General features: G+C 35.1%; 1 protein-coding gene across 10 annotated transcripts in view; it reads left to right on the forward strand.

Annotated features, from left to right (window-relative positions):
* ERC1 (ELKS/RAB6-interacting/CAST family member 1) overlaps positions 1-13,627 on the forward strand; it is a 309,043-nt gene that overhangs the window by 113,373 nt on the left and 182,043 nt on the right. For all 10 annotated transcript variants that reach the window (XM_066990214.1, XM_066990218.1, XM_066990216.1 and 7 more), the window contains 3 exons: positions 2,847-2,984; positions 4,326-4,466; positions 5,596-5,736. In XM_066990214.1, coding sequence (XP_066846315.1) covers positions 2,847-2,984; positions 4,326-4,466; positions 5,596-5,736 — 420 coding nt within the window. The remainder of the gene's footprint in view (positions 1-2,846; positions 2,985-4,325; positions 4,467-5,595; positions 5,737-13,627) is intronic.

A 13,627-nucleotide genomic window follows, 5' to 3' on the forward strand; every position in this document is an offset into this window, starting at 1 on the left:
GAGAACTCAGACGACTTGCAAAGTCATAATAGCAAAGTCATTTATATTAACTGACTACAAAGGCTAAGTGTAGAATATTAGTTACTTTTTTCTTCTGATTATATAATTTTGGATAACCTATAGTTTAGCTATTATTTGTTTCAGTGGTTCAGGTTTGGGAGAAAAATGGAATAAAGAAATTCAGTTATTGTTCATTGTGATTTTGTAAGGGAAATTTTGCATCTGGTGTTGTATAAGTGTTTAAATTTGGACTCATGAGTTGAGCCAGTTTTCTGTAGTTGAAAGGCACATCCTTGTTGGGAACCATCGGTTATCCCATTCTGCAAAAGGCACATTTGTAGGTAGCTTTGTTTTTTTGTTGCTGTTGTTTTTGTGTGATTGTTGTTGTTTGTTTTTGTGTTCTTGTTTTAGTTTTTTGTTTATTTTTTTGATACTGCCTAGGTATTAGTGTGACTTGGAACAGTTTATTGTACCTGCTGTTCCCTGAAAGATAAAAAAAGGAAACATTCATTACTCCAGACTGCAAAGCATGTATGTAGACAGAAAGAAAAGTTCATCCTTTTTGCATATAACCTTTTTTTTTTTTTTTATATATGACAGGGTGCGGTTGTAATGGGAAGATGCTTCTGTCATATACAGTACTGTTACATAGCTTTATTTTACTCTCATCACAGTAAATAGTGTTCGTCACACGTGTAAATGCATGTTGTGCTTGTGCAAATGGTTGTGCTGCCTAGGCAAGCATCTTAACATCGCTCGTTGTGAATTATTTAGCTGTCTCTTGTGTGCAGTTTGCTCACAGCAGAAAGTCACTCTGCACTCTCCCCTCTCCGGCCAGTTGGAGCCTTTGCTGGAGTGTTTCGCCTCCAGAAGTAAACACAAGTCTAAGAATAGCTCACGCTTCTTTGTAGTGTATTTTCATGGCTGGCTGTCTAAACAGCCAGTCTGTCTAGACAGCTGACGACACTGAAAGCTCCGAAGGTCAAAAGCAGCCACGTAGGCTACTCTCAGGGATGTTACCTAGTTGGTAACTGCATGTGTGGGCACCGTGAGGGCTTCCATTCACAACTGCTGGAGTTCTCTCTCAGGCTCCGTGTGCTACATGCATATGCTATTAGGGCATTAAATAATAGATAGGAGTGCATTAAAAAGTTGGAATTTTCAGTTATTTCCAAGTCACATGAGATGTTACTAAGTTATGCTTTTTTGCTGCTCTTCAAAATTTATGAAGTCATTTCTGTTGTGCTCAATTTAAAATTTTAAGCATAATTTGAAGGCCTAATACTTTTCCTCTAAGAGAAAATAATGAGGAAGATAAACTAAAACCAATTTTGGTACATTCCTTAAAAACTGGGGGAAAAAACCAAAACAAAACATGTATGTTATTCTACTGCTATCAGTAATATATAAATTGTGTATAAAGCTGGATTATAAGTTTACATGTGCTTACATAAGAAAAATTAAAAAACCCAACCCAGTATGGAGTATCTTATACCAGGAGATTTCTTCAGTGGCCCTGAGTTACAGAAGACCATTAGCAAGGGTTTCCCTGAATTAGGTGGTTCTTCCCTTCTTCCTCCTAGCTTCCACATATAATAAATTACCATTTTTTGTGACTAAATGTTCAGCCTCTTGCAGAATCTTTTAAATATATCGTTACTGATCTAGACTTTTTCACAAAACAATGGTCCAGAGGTGATTTTAATAGAGAACAAAGTAGTAATTGATGGCTTTAAATACTTGTTTGCTCTTAGATCACAATGTCTTAGTTCTTCCAGGGTAGAGCAGTAAAAAGTGGGGATATTTGATGTACTTCCAGTAACTGAAGAGCTTCTAACTGCTGTTAGACAGGTGAAACAAAAAGGCTAGTAATGCTTTCAAAAAGTTTACTAAATAATGGACTAGATAGTCCTTGGGGTTGTCTTATTGTATAAATTGATTTCAAATAATATCCTGCTACAACTGTTTTGAAGTTAGGCACCTTACTTGCCATGTGTCATTCTCCAGTGCATGATTTATGTTTGCTGATGCAAGAAGAACCTGTCAGCAATAACAACAGAAAGAAAAATCTATACCCACTTTAATCCTTTGCTGATAAATTTGTTTTTGACAGGCAATGATAATGTGCTAATGTGTCTGTTCTTTGTGATGCATGTGTATGTATAATACGAGTTTACCTTTGGGTCTTCTTGGTCTGTCAAAAGATATATTCAGATCTCATAAATCAATTGAATTCTACACCTGGAGAAAACAAGGATGATATATTTTCTACCCAGAGAATGATGCCTGATGTTAGTATACCATATAGCAAAACACTTCGTAAGACAAAAAAGCAGCATACCAGTATTGTGGACAATGCATCAGTATCAAAGGAAATACTTAGGAGAATACTTAACAGATTCTTAATAATTAAGAGCCTTTTTTTTTTTTTTTTGGTTTATATCTTCAGTAATGTTTTTCTCAGCTTTTATCCTTTCATATTGTTATTACATCAACAGCTTTTCCTTAATATCAAACCTAATTGTTTCCTTCAATTATCCTTCAATCAGTGCCCAACGTCCTCAGAAATTAGGTATAATACCCTTTCTTCATTTCAGTTTATTTTCCTTGGTAAATATTTAGACTTTCTTGCCCTGAGTTCTATCCCAGTTTCCAAAAAAGTTGCTGATTCTATGTTAATATTTGATGGTTTTGATTGCATTGCTTGATGTTTCCACGTAAGATTATAGAAATGATGCCCTCACCTACTTCCTTTGTTTTATTACATTTTTAAAAATGCTCTTATTTTTGGATGATTTGGATGGTTTTGATCACTATTTTCTTAAAATTTAATTTTCTTCTTTAAGATTGAAAATCTTCAAGAACAGTTAAGAGACAAGGAAAAGCAAATGAGCAGCTTAAAGGATCGAGTGAAATCTTTGCAGGCGGACACCACAAATACTGATACTGCCTTGACCACGCTGGAAGAAGCACTTGCAGAAAAAGTGAGTTTGACGCCTAAGTCCTTTAGTGAATAAAGGTCCTTCTACTAATAACGTCTCTATAGTCAGTTTTACTATGTGTTTGTTGGGCTCTGCATAAAAGAAGTCTTTTATGCAATATAAGTCTTCCGTCGGTGACAGCTGAGGCATCAGGAGTGATGTTTCTGCTGAGGTGCATCTCTCACTAGAGGGCACTGTAGGATGTTCTGAGTGGCAGCCTGGGCTGCCGTCCTGTATAGCAACACGCAGAGTGATTGTAGTACTATGAGTAAGGCTTGAGGACAGAGCTGAGCCACGAGCTATTTCTCTAGTCATCAGCTACTTACCATATTTTTTTTGTTGTGAAAGAAAAATGTGTTCTTTATATCATCTTCTATGCTTGGGTCCTGCTCATGCTGTCCTCTGTTTGCATGGTACATCTTTGGTGCTCTTGTGGGATGCGCTACATTGCAGCTGTGCATTCATCTGCTTTTTTCCTTCTTTCTTTATAAAGTCTGGCCAATATCTAATTTCATTTTATGTTCGTTCCTCAGATATTTTAATAATAACTTTCATATAGCTAAACTTTAAAAATAAATTAGTTCCAAGTATTGAATCAAAATGCATAGCTATCCTGATGTAGCTGTATTTCAGTCTCACTTCATTTGCAGCTTTTTTATTCTCATTGTATTTTTGTATGCTTGCCCAGTTCTCAGGACATGCTGACTGAGGGAACAACCTTGTCTATTCTGTTTTGGTGGGGCAGTTCTTAGAATTTCTGTATATTTTTTCTTGATCCCTGGAGAACCAGGGTTACAGCACCTGTCAGATTCTATAAATGTGAATGTAAAGCTATGGTAAAGCTTTGACTGAGCTTGGGGAATTCACTTGCACCTCTTCAGCTTCCAGGATAACCAAGGCTCTGTTGGTATCTGGTATACAGCAAAGTTGTTTTATTGCCTTTCTTACCACACATTGATCCTAATGTCACACAGGCACTACACCCTTCCTATCTGAAGGGCCACAGGCTTAATTGTATGCTTCAAAAAGAAGACTTAAATAAAGAAGCAATATGTAACGTTCTAGTTTAGGGTAATTTTAGTTATCATAAGCAGATAAATTTTGTTACACTGTAGCAATAATGTGAACTTTCAGGTACAAAAAGCCTGCTATTTTTTTAGCAATGAATCCATCGATTTTTCAAGACAAATTTTCTCTTTCTTGAGGATCTGTTATACAAAATCAAAATAAATTGCAGTATCCTACACTCATCATTCTCTACATTATGTAAAGTGTTGTGATAAGAAGCCTCAGAATTTGAATGACTAAGATGGATTTTCCTCACAGAGTACTTTCTTTTGTCAGGAAAGGACCATTGAGCGCCTAAAGGAGCAACGTGACAGAGATGAACGGGAAAAACAGGAAGAGATTGACAACTACAAAAAAGACATTAAGGACCTGAAAGAGAAAGTTGGCATTTTGCAAGGAGATCTCACAGAGAAAGAGGTTGACCAGCAAAATGAATCTGTTGTATTTGAGTTGTTTGTTCTATATGTATATGTTGTATCTTAGATGAAGAAAACTGTTCCTTTACAGTAAAGGTCCTTCAACAAGTTTATCTAGTAAAAATACATTGTTAGAGAATTTTTCAAATCATAAACATTTCAGAACGATCTTTTTATGGATAGCACACAGTCCCATTATTAGCAGCAGTTAATTATACCAGTGAATGTCCAATGGTCAATGATAGCATTTACTGGAGCAATGCTTAAAGACGACTGAGAACAAGCTTGTTCCTGGCTAAATATAGAAGGGGAAGGACAGAGGTAGATCAAAACTGTGGGCAGAGAAAGCATACAGATAGTAGATAGTGTTTATGCCTTTTTGCCAACAACATAACTAGTTCTTTTGACTCACAAGAGTCTGGTTTTGGTAACTAGGTTAGTTGTTGTTAATGAACCAACTGGCTAGAAAAGTTAGCCTGATTATATCAGAGATATATCAAAGTATTCTGTTCCTTTCTTGGAATAATAACATTCAAGTCTACTTACAATATTATTTCAAAACTATCAAATTAAAATGATACAAAAAATGCATCTAGGAGGTGCTACAGAGAAGTCAACATTTAACAGGAAAAAAAAACAACACAAAAAATGGTTCAGAAAGCAAGAAGTTGAGATTTCTTCTGGACACGGGTGGCTTAAATCAGTTTCATCCCATAGTAGCTCTATGGAAAAAAAGCTTTGAGGAGACTCAGTTTTAGATACAGTGACCAAATCTGCTAAACACATATGACTTTTGAATATGGTTTTATTTAAAAGCTTTTTATCTTACATATGACTTTCACTGAAGAACTAGTTCTAGTTTGCAAAATCTTTGCAAAATTTTCCATCTTTAAAAATGATTTTGGAACAAATTTAGACAATGTTTCATTTTGATCCCGAGAACCTGAATTAAATCAAGCTGTCTTAAGTCAGCTCGGTGAACATCCAGTGAACATCCCAACAAAATACATTGTTCTAAGTTGGATCCTGAGCATCATGTGAAGGGGTAGGAAGAAAATGAAGACAAAAAAAAATAGCTGTTACACATAGAAAGTATTTACTTGATAGCTATTTTGCATCTTTTATTTTAGACATCGTTACTGGATCTGAAGGAACATGCTTCATCCTTAGCTTCATCGGGACTGAAGAAAGATTCAAGGCTCAAGACACTGGAAATTGCATTGGAACAGAAAAAGGAAGAATGTTTGAAGATGGAAACTCAACTGAAGAAGGTAATCTTACTTCATATTTATATGTGCAAAATAAACATCAAGTGTTAGACAAACCGTCCATGCCTACACAGAAAACTTTGGGTTTGTGAATTGCTTTTCAGCAAGTACTCTGGAGCTGTGTCCATGCAAACCAAATTGCAAGTTAAGCCTATCAGAAAGTAACTTTCAGACTCTGGTGCTAATTTTGGACTTCATTTTCATGCAACAACAGTGCTATTGACTGTGTATATTTTAACAGGTACTAGAAGTTAGACACATAGTTTGCTTCAGTACAGTTTCCAGTAGCAATTGTGCCATTAAACTGGTGTAACAGCTAACATTTTAACAGCCAAATGTTTCACTTATAAATTATCAGCACGTGTAGGTGTTAATGTGATAAATACAGGTGCATGGTTGGCACATGGGAATGCGTAAAAACAAATGAAAAGAATATCACCAGTGAAGTGTCTAATCTTTTGTTTTAATCTCATTGCCAGTCGCAGTTGATAAGCAGGAATATGCAGTTTAGCAGAGTAGTACACCATTACAGGCAAGCTAATTTATTTGAACAGAATCTTTCAAGCATTCTTTAGTTTAGATGTGAGTAGCCCATATACTATATTTTTTAGAGGAATATTAATTTGATTTTAACTTCGAAGAGTAGGTAATCAAAAAGCACAAAACACAGTAAGTGAACTAGTGATAATGGTTTTATTCATAAAATTAGAACAAGACAAAATACAACATTTGAAAGAAATTTAAGTTTTAGATTATGGAGTCCTAGTCACTTCTTTATACCTAGCCAGGAAAATGAGGTGTGCATGTGCTCTCTCTAGTCTGGAACTCTGTCCTAGTTTTTCAGATGAATATGAGATTAAATTTTGAGGCAACAATTAAGAGCTGTTTAGCAGTACTTTTGTGTGAGTGCAAGGTGACACAACCATAATTCACATAAGAATTCTGTGAGTGAAACTCCATATATACATATCTAGACTCATGTTTTCCCTTCTTTTTAATTCTATTACCCCCAAGAAATAGTTCTATTGTTCAGAAAAGTACATTAGCGAGAATAAATAGTTGTTGTGCACATTTGATCAGTCTTGCAGGTTGTTTTCAATGTACCGTAGAATGGGTGAGTGCTTCAGAAGTCCTGAAGGACCCTTTCATTTGAATTGCAGTTTCACGCCTTGTCAGTGCGTTACTGATAATGAGTTGAGGAATATATTATTGTAGCTCAGATTAGCCAGATGTTCTTATAGCATCTGGATAATAGTAATAGTTTGTAGATACACACATGCAGTGGAGAATGTTGTTACAATTACTTAAATAATAATATAATATGAACTGGGAGAGTATATAACAAGTAAAGTTAGATAATGAAAAAACAGTTGTGGAAATTCAATTATTTAGGGAATGTGGTTTTATATTGAGCGTTCTTAAATGTACTGCTTTTCACTGCTTCTCCAGAGATCACTTTCTCACTGTATGCACTAAGCATCTCTATAGAATAAGCAAGCACCTGTGAAGGGTGAGCAAAATCTGGTGAAGCACTGCTACCTAGAAGATGAACACGCACTTACTTTGCACTGCAGTGACAGCTCTACATTATAATACTTTCAGGCCTACCTCTGCTCATTCTATTTTAGAGAAGATAGTGCTTAATAACTGGTATCCAATAATGTTATATAAGGACACCGAGCCAGTTCATAAGACCCTATCTTTTTATAATCTATTCTCTTTGTTTCAGGAAATAATTAGGAGAATGAGTTATTCTCCTGTGATCTTTATCCTGAGGCTGAAAATAGGAAAATAGCTCAAATGTAAAGAGCACTCTTAACTATGCAAGACAGCTGTGGTACAAATAACTGTATTCTTTATTTGGTTCTGAGAAAAATAATATACATTCGTTATATTGTAAACACAAGTACATTCTCATCCTCATGTCCAAAGAAAAGATACCCAATCTCAGTTAGTCATGATAGTTTCAGTTGTACAAGCAAGAAAATACATAACGTACTACTACCTATATACAGTATAAAGCCCTTCTGTAATACTCTGGATATCTCCTCTGCTTCAGGCAGTATTGATCACTGGGACATTCAGGCAATTATTTCCAGAGTGCCTAAAATGCTCTCTGAAGTCCTACTGAGACAAAAGTATCAATATCTTCTTAATTTTAAAAAATATTCTGGTATCCTTCTGATTCAACAACTGCATCCTTCTGATTCAATGGAAAATTCAAAGGAAAGATTTTTTGGTGATAATAAGTCACTCTAGTCAGGCTTCTTAGAAAGGAATTACAGCTACAGGACCCCAGTGTGCTTTCATGTAATTAACTGTATCTTGCTTTCCTCATGTTGGATGAAAGAGCCCACTACTATCACTGATCATCCTTGCTTTCTAGAATCAAGTTACTGTTTCTCTTTGTTACAGCAGAAAATATAGTTAACAACCACTTGAATATGTTTTATAGTTATGAGTAAGTTTAGGTATTTCTTTAATAATCTTTTCCCAGCTGTTTTTAATTTGCCAATGGTTTTTGTCATTTGCAGAAAAGTAGAAAAATATTTTTAAAGGGTTTATCTCTTTAAGTGCATTAGCTATTCAGGCAATTTGACATTTTCAAGGTGGATTAGTTTCTTGTCATCCTTGAAACAATTATATGATAGATAATCCAGCTCCAATTTAAAACTTTTATAAAAACCCAGATTTACATATCTGCATTGTTAACCATTGCAAATAACTGTCATAATTAACCTTACTACTAATGGCTGCACAGGAGATTCAGTCTAAAACTGAATTAACATTGACCAGAAGAATTTTATTATGTTAAGTTTTATTGCAATAACAGTGCCTTTTTTTTTTTTGCATAAGACACATGAATGAAGGACACTTGTGTAGCTCTTAGAAGGAAAAGCTTCTTGTCATTTGCTGTTCTTTCCCTTACATTATGAATAGAGATATGTCTAATATCATTGTTGTTTCCATTGCCTCTTATTTCTACTGAACAATTTGAGTACTTTCAGTTAACTTTATTAGCCTCAGAAGTTCAAAAGAGATTGAACTGGAACACTGTTAAACCACGAAGTAAATAAGATTTGGGCAGTCTTTGGGGAAAAACTCTTGCTAATCTCTAAAAAGTGAGCCTTTAAGAAATCATGAGAAGTGCAAGCTTCCACCTTGTCTGTAAAAGATATTTAACATTATACTAAAGTGAAATATTATTAACCAAGTGCAGCGTAGGGATGCTGAAAAGTTGCTGATATTATTCTTCTTTCCATGTAGGCAGTCTCCAATTTCTGATTCTACATGTCTAGTTCTTACCATTACTCTTCTTTTTCTTACTAATGACTATTTTGTAGCAAATAGAACTTCAGTGTTTTTCATCTTGTTTGGAGGGATTGCTGTTTGTGGTGGTGTTTTTTCTTTAATAACAATATTATGTTTATGCAAATCTCTGTGCTAAATGTTCTTATTATTCTACTGCCATTGCTTCTGTGCTCACTTGTCAACCTACCACCAGGAGATACTATGGGACATTCTGCGTGCTGAAAGCTAGCCATAAATCCCTGTTGAGTTTACATGGTTTGATGTCATACACTAAATAGTCTCCTTTTATGCTGAGATGGAATTATTAGAGGGAAACCGAATATAGGGGGTTCTCTCCAAGCGTTTCTTTCTAAGATGTCTTTTTTCTGTGAAGTGTGTTGGTAATATTTTTCTAGTGACAAAGTTTTCTTCTAGTTGTGTTGTCTTCAGGATGTCTTCTTTTCCTAGCCTTTTCTTTCTCATCTTTCCCAGCCAATATGCTTTGTTTCATTTTGTTTTTCTAATCTGGGAGAGACCTACTAATATTAGAATTTGTTTCAGCAAAGATGAGCAGGTCTTTGTCTTTGTTGCCAGTGAATAGTTTCTCTCCCTCTAGATATTTTGCTCATTTGAAAGGGATCAAGAGTAGAGAAAAGAAAGAGTCCCAAACCATATGTTAACAAACTTCCCCTTGGTGCTGTTCTGGGGACTTTTCATAAGAGAAATGTTAACAGTGATTCCCTGCCAGGAAAATACCTCAAGATTCAACAGGCTCACTTGTAGGATTTTTTCCTGCTATGGTGTTCTTCCCTCAAGTTAAGGAGGGTAATATCTTTCAAAAGACAGGAAAAACAGACGAAATGAAGTATTGACCCAAATTGTATTTTTCCCAAGATTTGGCTTGGTTAGTCTTATATGGGCTCTGATGCTGTTTGTCATCTGTCATCAAACACTGGACTACATTAAAGATTTGAGGACTGGACAAAACTCTTACAGTAAGAAATCATGATCAAATTTAGAACTTGCACAAGGGTACCTTTCCATATTCTTCTTGTTACAAAAGCTGTTTAGTAATGGCTGTAAGGCCATTGTCAACTCCATTTAAGTTTTTGTGTGTTGGACGTGTATTCACCTGTGCTTTCATATCTGGGCTAGCACAGCATATATCGGTGAATTACTTAGTGTTGTGTGTATGGGTAATGTAGTGGGATACAAAAAATTGCAATGGTACATCTGACTAGTGAGGTTCAGAAAAGTCTTATAAGATGCTTTTACTTTTTGGCTGTGTTAGTAAATTCATTTTGCTTGGACAACTTACAATTGTGCCAACGTTTTTGTTTCCCTTTGCTGCCAGTGATCTCCTGTAGCTTTTCTTTCATCTCTATTGCCTGTGCATTTTCAGACCAAGAAAGCAGAAGAATTTCCATGCAAATCAAGCTTATTGTATGAAGGTATTATGAAACACTATGTACAGCAGCGCATTAGAAATAATAATTAAGATAAAGCAAGTAAAAGATTCCATAAAAAAAATATAATCATTAATAAGCTCACTGGTATTATGTCAGTTTATTTTTGGATTGTATCACCAACTTTCTGTTCGATTTCAAAGAGCGCTCCTTTCAAGGAGTGTTTGTATAATAATATCTTGCTGCTGCAAATTATGTAATCCAATGTGTTTTTCATCAGAGGTTTCTTTTGTGAATGCATGCATAAAACATCATGTTACAAAACTTTCTGAAGGCTGTTATCTGTGTTACTTTTGACAGTATTCAGGTTAAATGTAGCTGTCTATCCTGACAACAATTATTGGAAGGTTAGAAAATTCCCAGTGCTTTTTCAGGGCTTTTTTTTTTTTCCCAGTTTTTGTGACATTCTGTATTAAAAATTATTTTAGTAAAGGGGACACTAAAATGCCTTTATGTGACTAGATTTAGAAAAAGAGTTGCGTGTGCAACAGAGTAAAGTAGTTGCTAGAACTATCAGAAATAGCTAAGTGTCAATTAGAACATAAAAACTACTATGCTGCATTTTGAAATTTTTATTACACATAAAGAAAAAGTCATTAATAAGTATTCTAAGGTATTTGGTGCGCACAGATTAGAGTAACATCCTTAAAGGATATAAGTTTAGTGTATATGGCTTTTACATTATTTAGCATTTCATGACAGAGTATTTCTTCCCAAAGGTATTGTACGTTCAGGTATGAAAAGCAGGCACTCAGGAATTTTCTGTTAAATTAATACATTTCTTCACTTCCAAGGAATTTGCCATCCTCTTCTGCTATAGCTTAGGCTATTGGTACAATCTATTACTAAATGTGTTTAATGCATCCTATTAAATAGATTCTATAATTAATTGTTTATGATTTTGTAAAACCTGTCATTTGAAATTTATGTTGTTTGATTCAATGTGAGACTTTGTTTGATATTGTGTCTTCTTGAAAGAATCTCTCAGCCATAACAGCTCAGTGTTTTCAAGGACAAAATATATAACAGATTGGTTTTTAATCTTTCTTTTTTTAGACCAGTAGTTTTTTTTTATGGAAGGATATGGTCCTTATAACAGGTATTTATTAGGCCCCTGTTTAAATCTACCTAAACTGGCTAACAGTTAATTGCATTGCCTATTTGCATGTGCTCAGTAGAGATACAGATTTAGCAATGGAACTTCCCAGAGATTATATCTGCATTGATTATACCCTGGCCTGGAGTGAAAGGAAGAGCTTACTGTTTTCTCTCTTCATTGCCATAATGCCTTCTATGTCTGGTCATTTGAGCAAGCAGCAGTAAATGCTAAGTAAACTCTTCAACAAATACCTTGCTGGTTCCAAGCAACTGCTTGATACAAATACAGCAGAAGCAAGAAGCAGCATCTCATTGTGCTGAACAGGTCAGGACAAATAATCTGCTAGGATTGGAAGCCAGTACTGGAATTTAGCCCCTGGGAAGAGAAAAACAGATTGGATTTTGCTGAGGGAATGAATAGATAACATTACCAGGAAAATTGTATTGAACCTGGGACTCAGGGAGGACATGGTGTGAGGAAGGGGTTGTGTCCCCAAACCTGAAGAAAGTGGAAGGAGAAAGATGGGGACACCTGGCAGATTAGTGGAATCCGCCTGGGTAGGAGAAGAGGAATTTGAACCTGGCCAAATAACATTGACAAAATGTTGGAGAAATGAATTATAGCACAAAAGGATTGTACTTATTGCAAATAGGCAGGAGAATCTGTGACCAGGAGAGCATATTTTTTGTGAAATCTTTAATAAAATGCAAGATTTCTGAATGTCTCGGTTACTCTAAAGTCAGAAAATATAAAATATTTGAACAAACTGTGTGTTTTATTCCCACCTATGATATAACCAATAAGGAAGCTAAGGTACAAGTGATGCATTCCCTTTAGAGAACTGGCAGAAGCTGTGGGGTGTTTTTTAAAGTACAAGCCTTGTTGATGGATGATGATATTATCAACATCATCTTACATAATATTAGGGGGGTGTTTTTCCCCATATGTGATTTTATCATACCTAAAAAATTAAACTTACCAACTCTATCTCCCCTTCCAAAAGCCTTGTGAATATAACATTAATTTTGAAAAGTTAGACATCCAAAAGCTAAGAGATGGCTGTTGCAACATTGTGTGGCCTTCCTAATTTTTGATTATGAGGTGGTTGTTATAGTATTTCATAACTAAAATGTTGTCTACCAGCCGCTTGCAATCTTCAGTATTGTGTGAAAAATATTCTGAGAATGAGCCAGAGGTATATAAGGAAGAAGATTACCATTTAGAAAATATATATATATATATATATACATTTCTAATAGTAGGAAAGCATTAAGTGAATAATAAAAATACCTAGCATTTTTTTAATCTTTTACCTGCACAGTATAATATAGGTATAATAGTGCATCCTTACATCCTGGTAACTTCATAATAATGCTGGTGTTATGAAGTGAAGTTAGTTACTGTTTGCAAACAAATAGCCTACAGTCATGATTCGCATGATAGAAAACTGGGAAAATACATTCTTTTAAAGTGTGGTTTGTATACTTCAGAGTAAATAAGGCATAGAGCCACACACTGAATATCAACCCCCCAGCCCCCCAAATCCTCACAAATACTGAATATCTGCTGATTCTTTGAGTAAATCTCTTCTGTGCATGAAGAGAGAGAATGAAGCACTGTTTCTTAAAATACTAGCTTTTGGTCATGTCACTAAAGCCTGATTCAGAAAAGGAATGCATAAGGATGCTGAAGTATGATTGCAAAGACAACCATAGTTTGGATATTTCCTTTCTTTCCTTGTATACTTATTGTGTCGGTGGAATTTCCAAAGACAGCAAATTGGTAATGTTTAGTATCAACTATGTGAATTCGTATCTTTCTGATCTCTTCAGAAAAAGACAAGTTCCCGTAGTCGTTTTCCTTTTTAGAGTAATGGATTCTCTTGAGACATCTTTCTCTCATTTAGACCTTCAGCGTTCTTTATAAAATTATTCCTACCAAATACTAGCTTTTCAAGTGTCAAAATTTTACATTCACATTAATAAAGATCATAAAGTTCCTGGAGGGGATTTAAAAGAATTTGTTAAAAATAAGATAA

Source organism: Anser cygnoides, chromosome 1, assembly GCF_040182565.1.
Source record: "Anser cygnoides isolate HZ-2024a breed goose chromosome 1, Taihu_goose_T2T_genome, whole genome shotgun sequence".
Taxonomy (NCBI): Eukaryota; Metazoa; Chordata; class Aves; order Anseriformes; family Anatidae; genus Anser; species Anser cygnoides.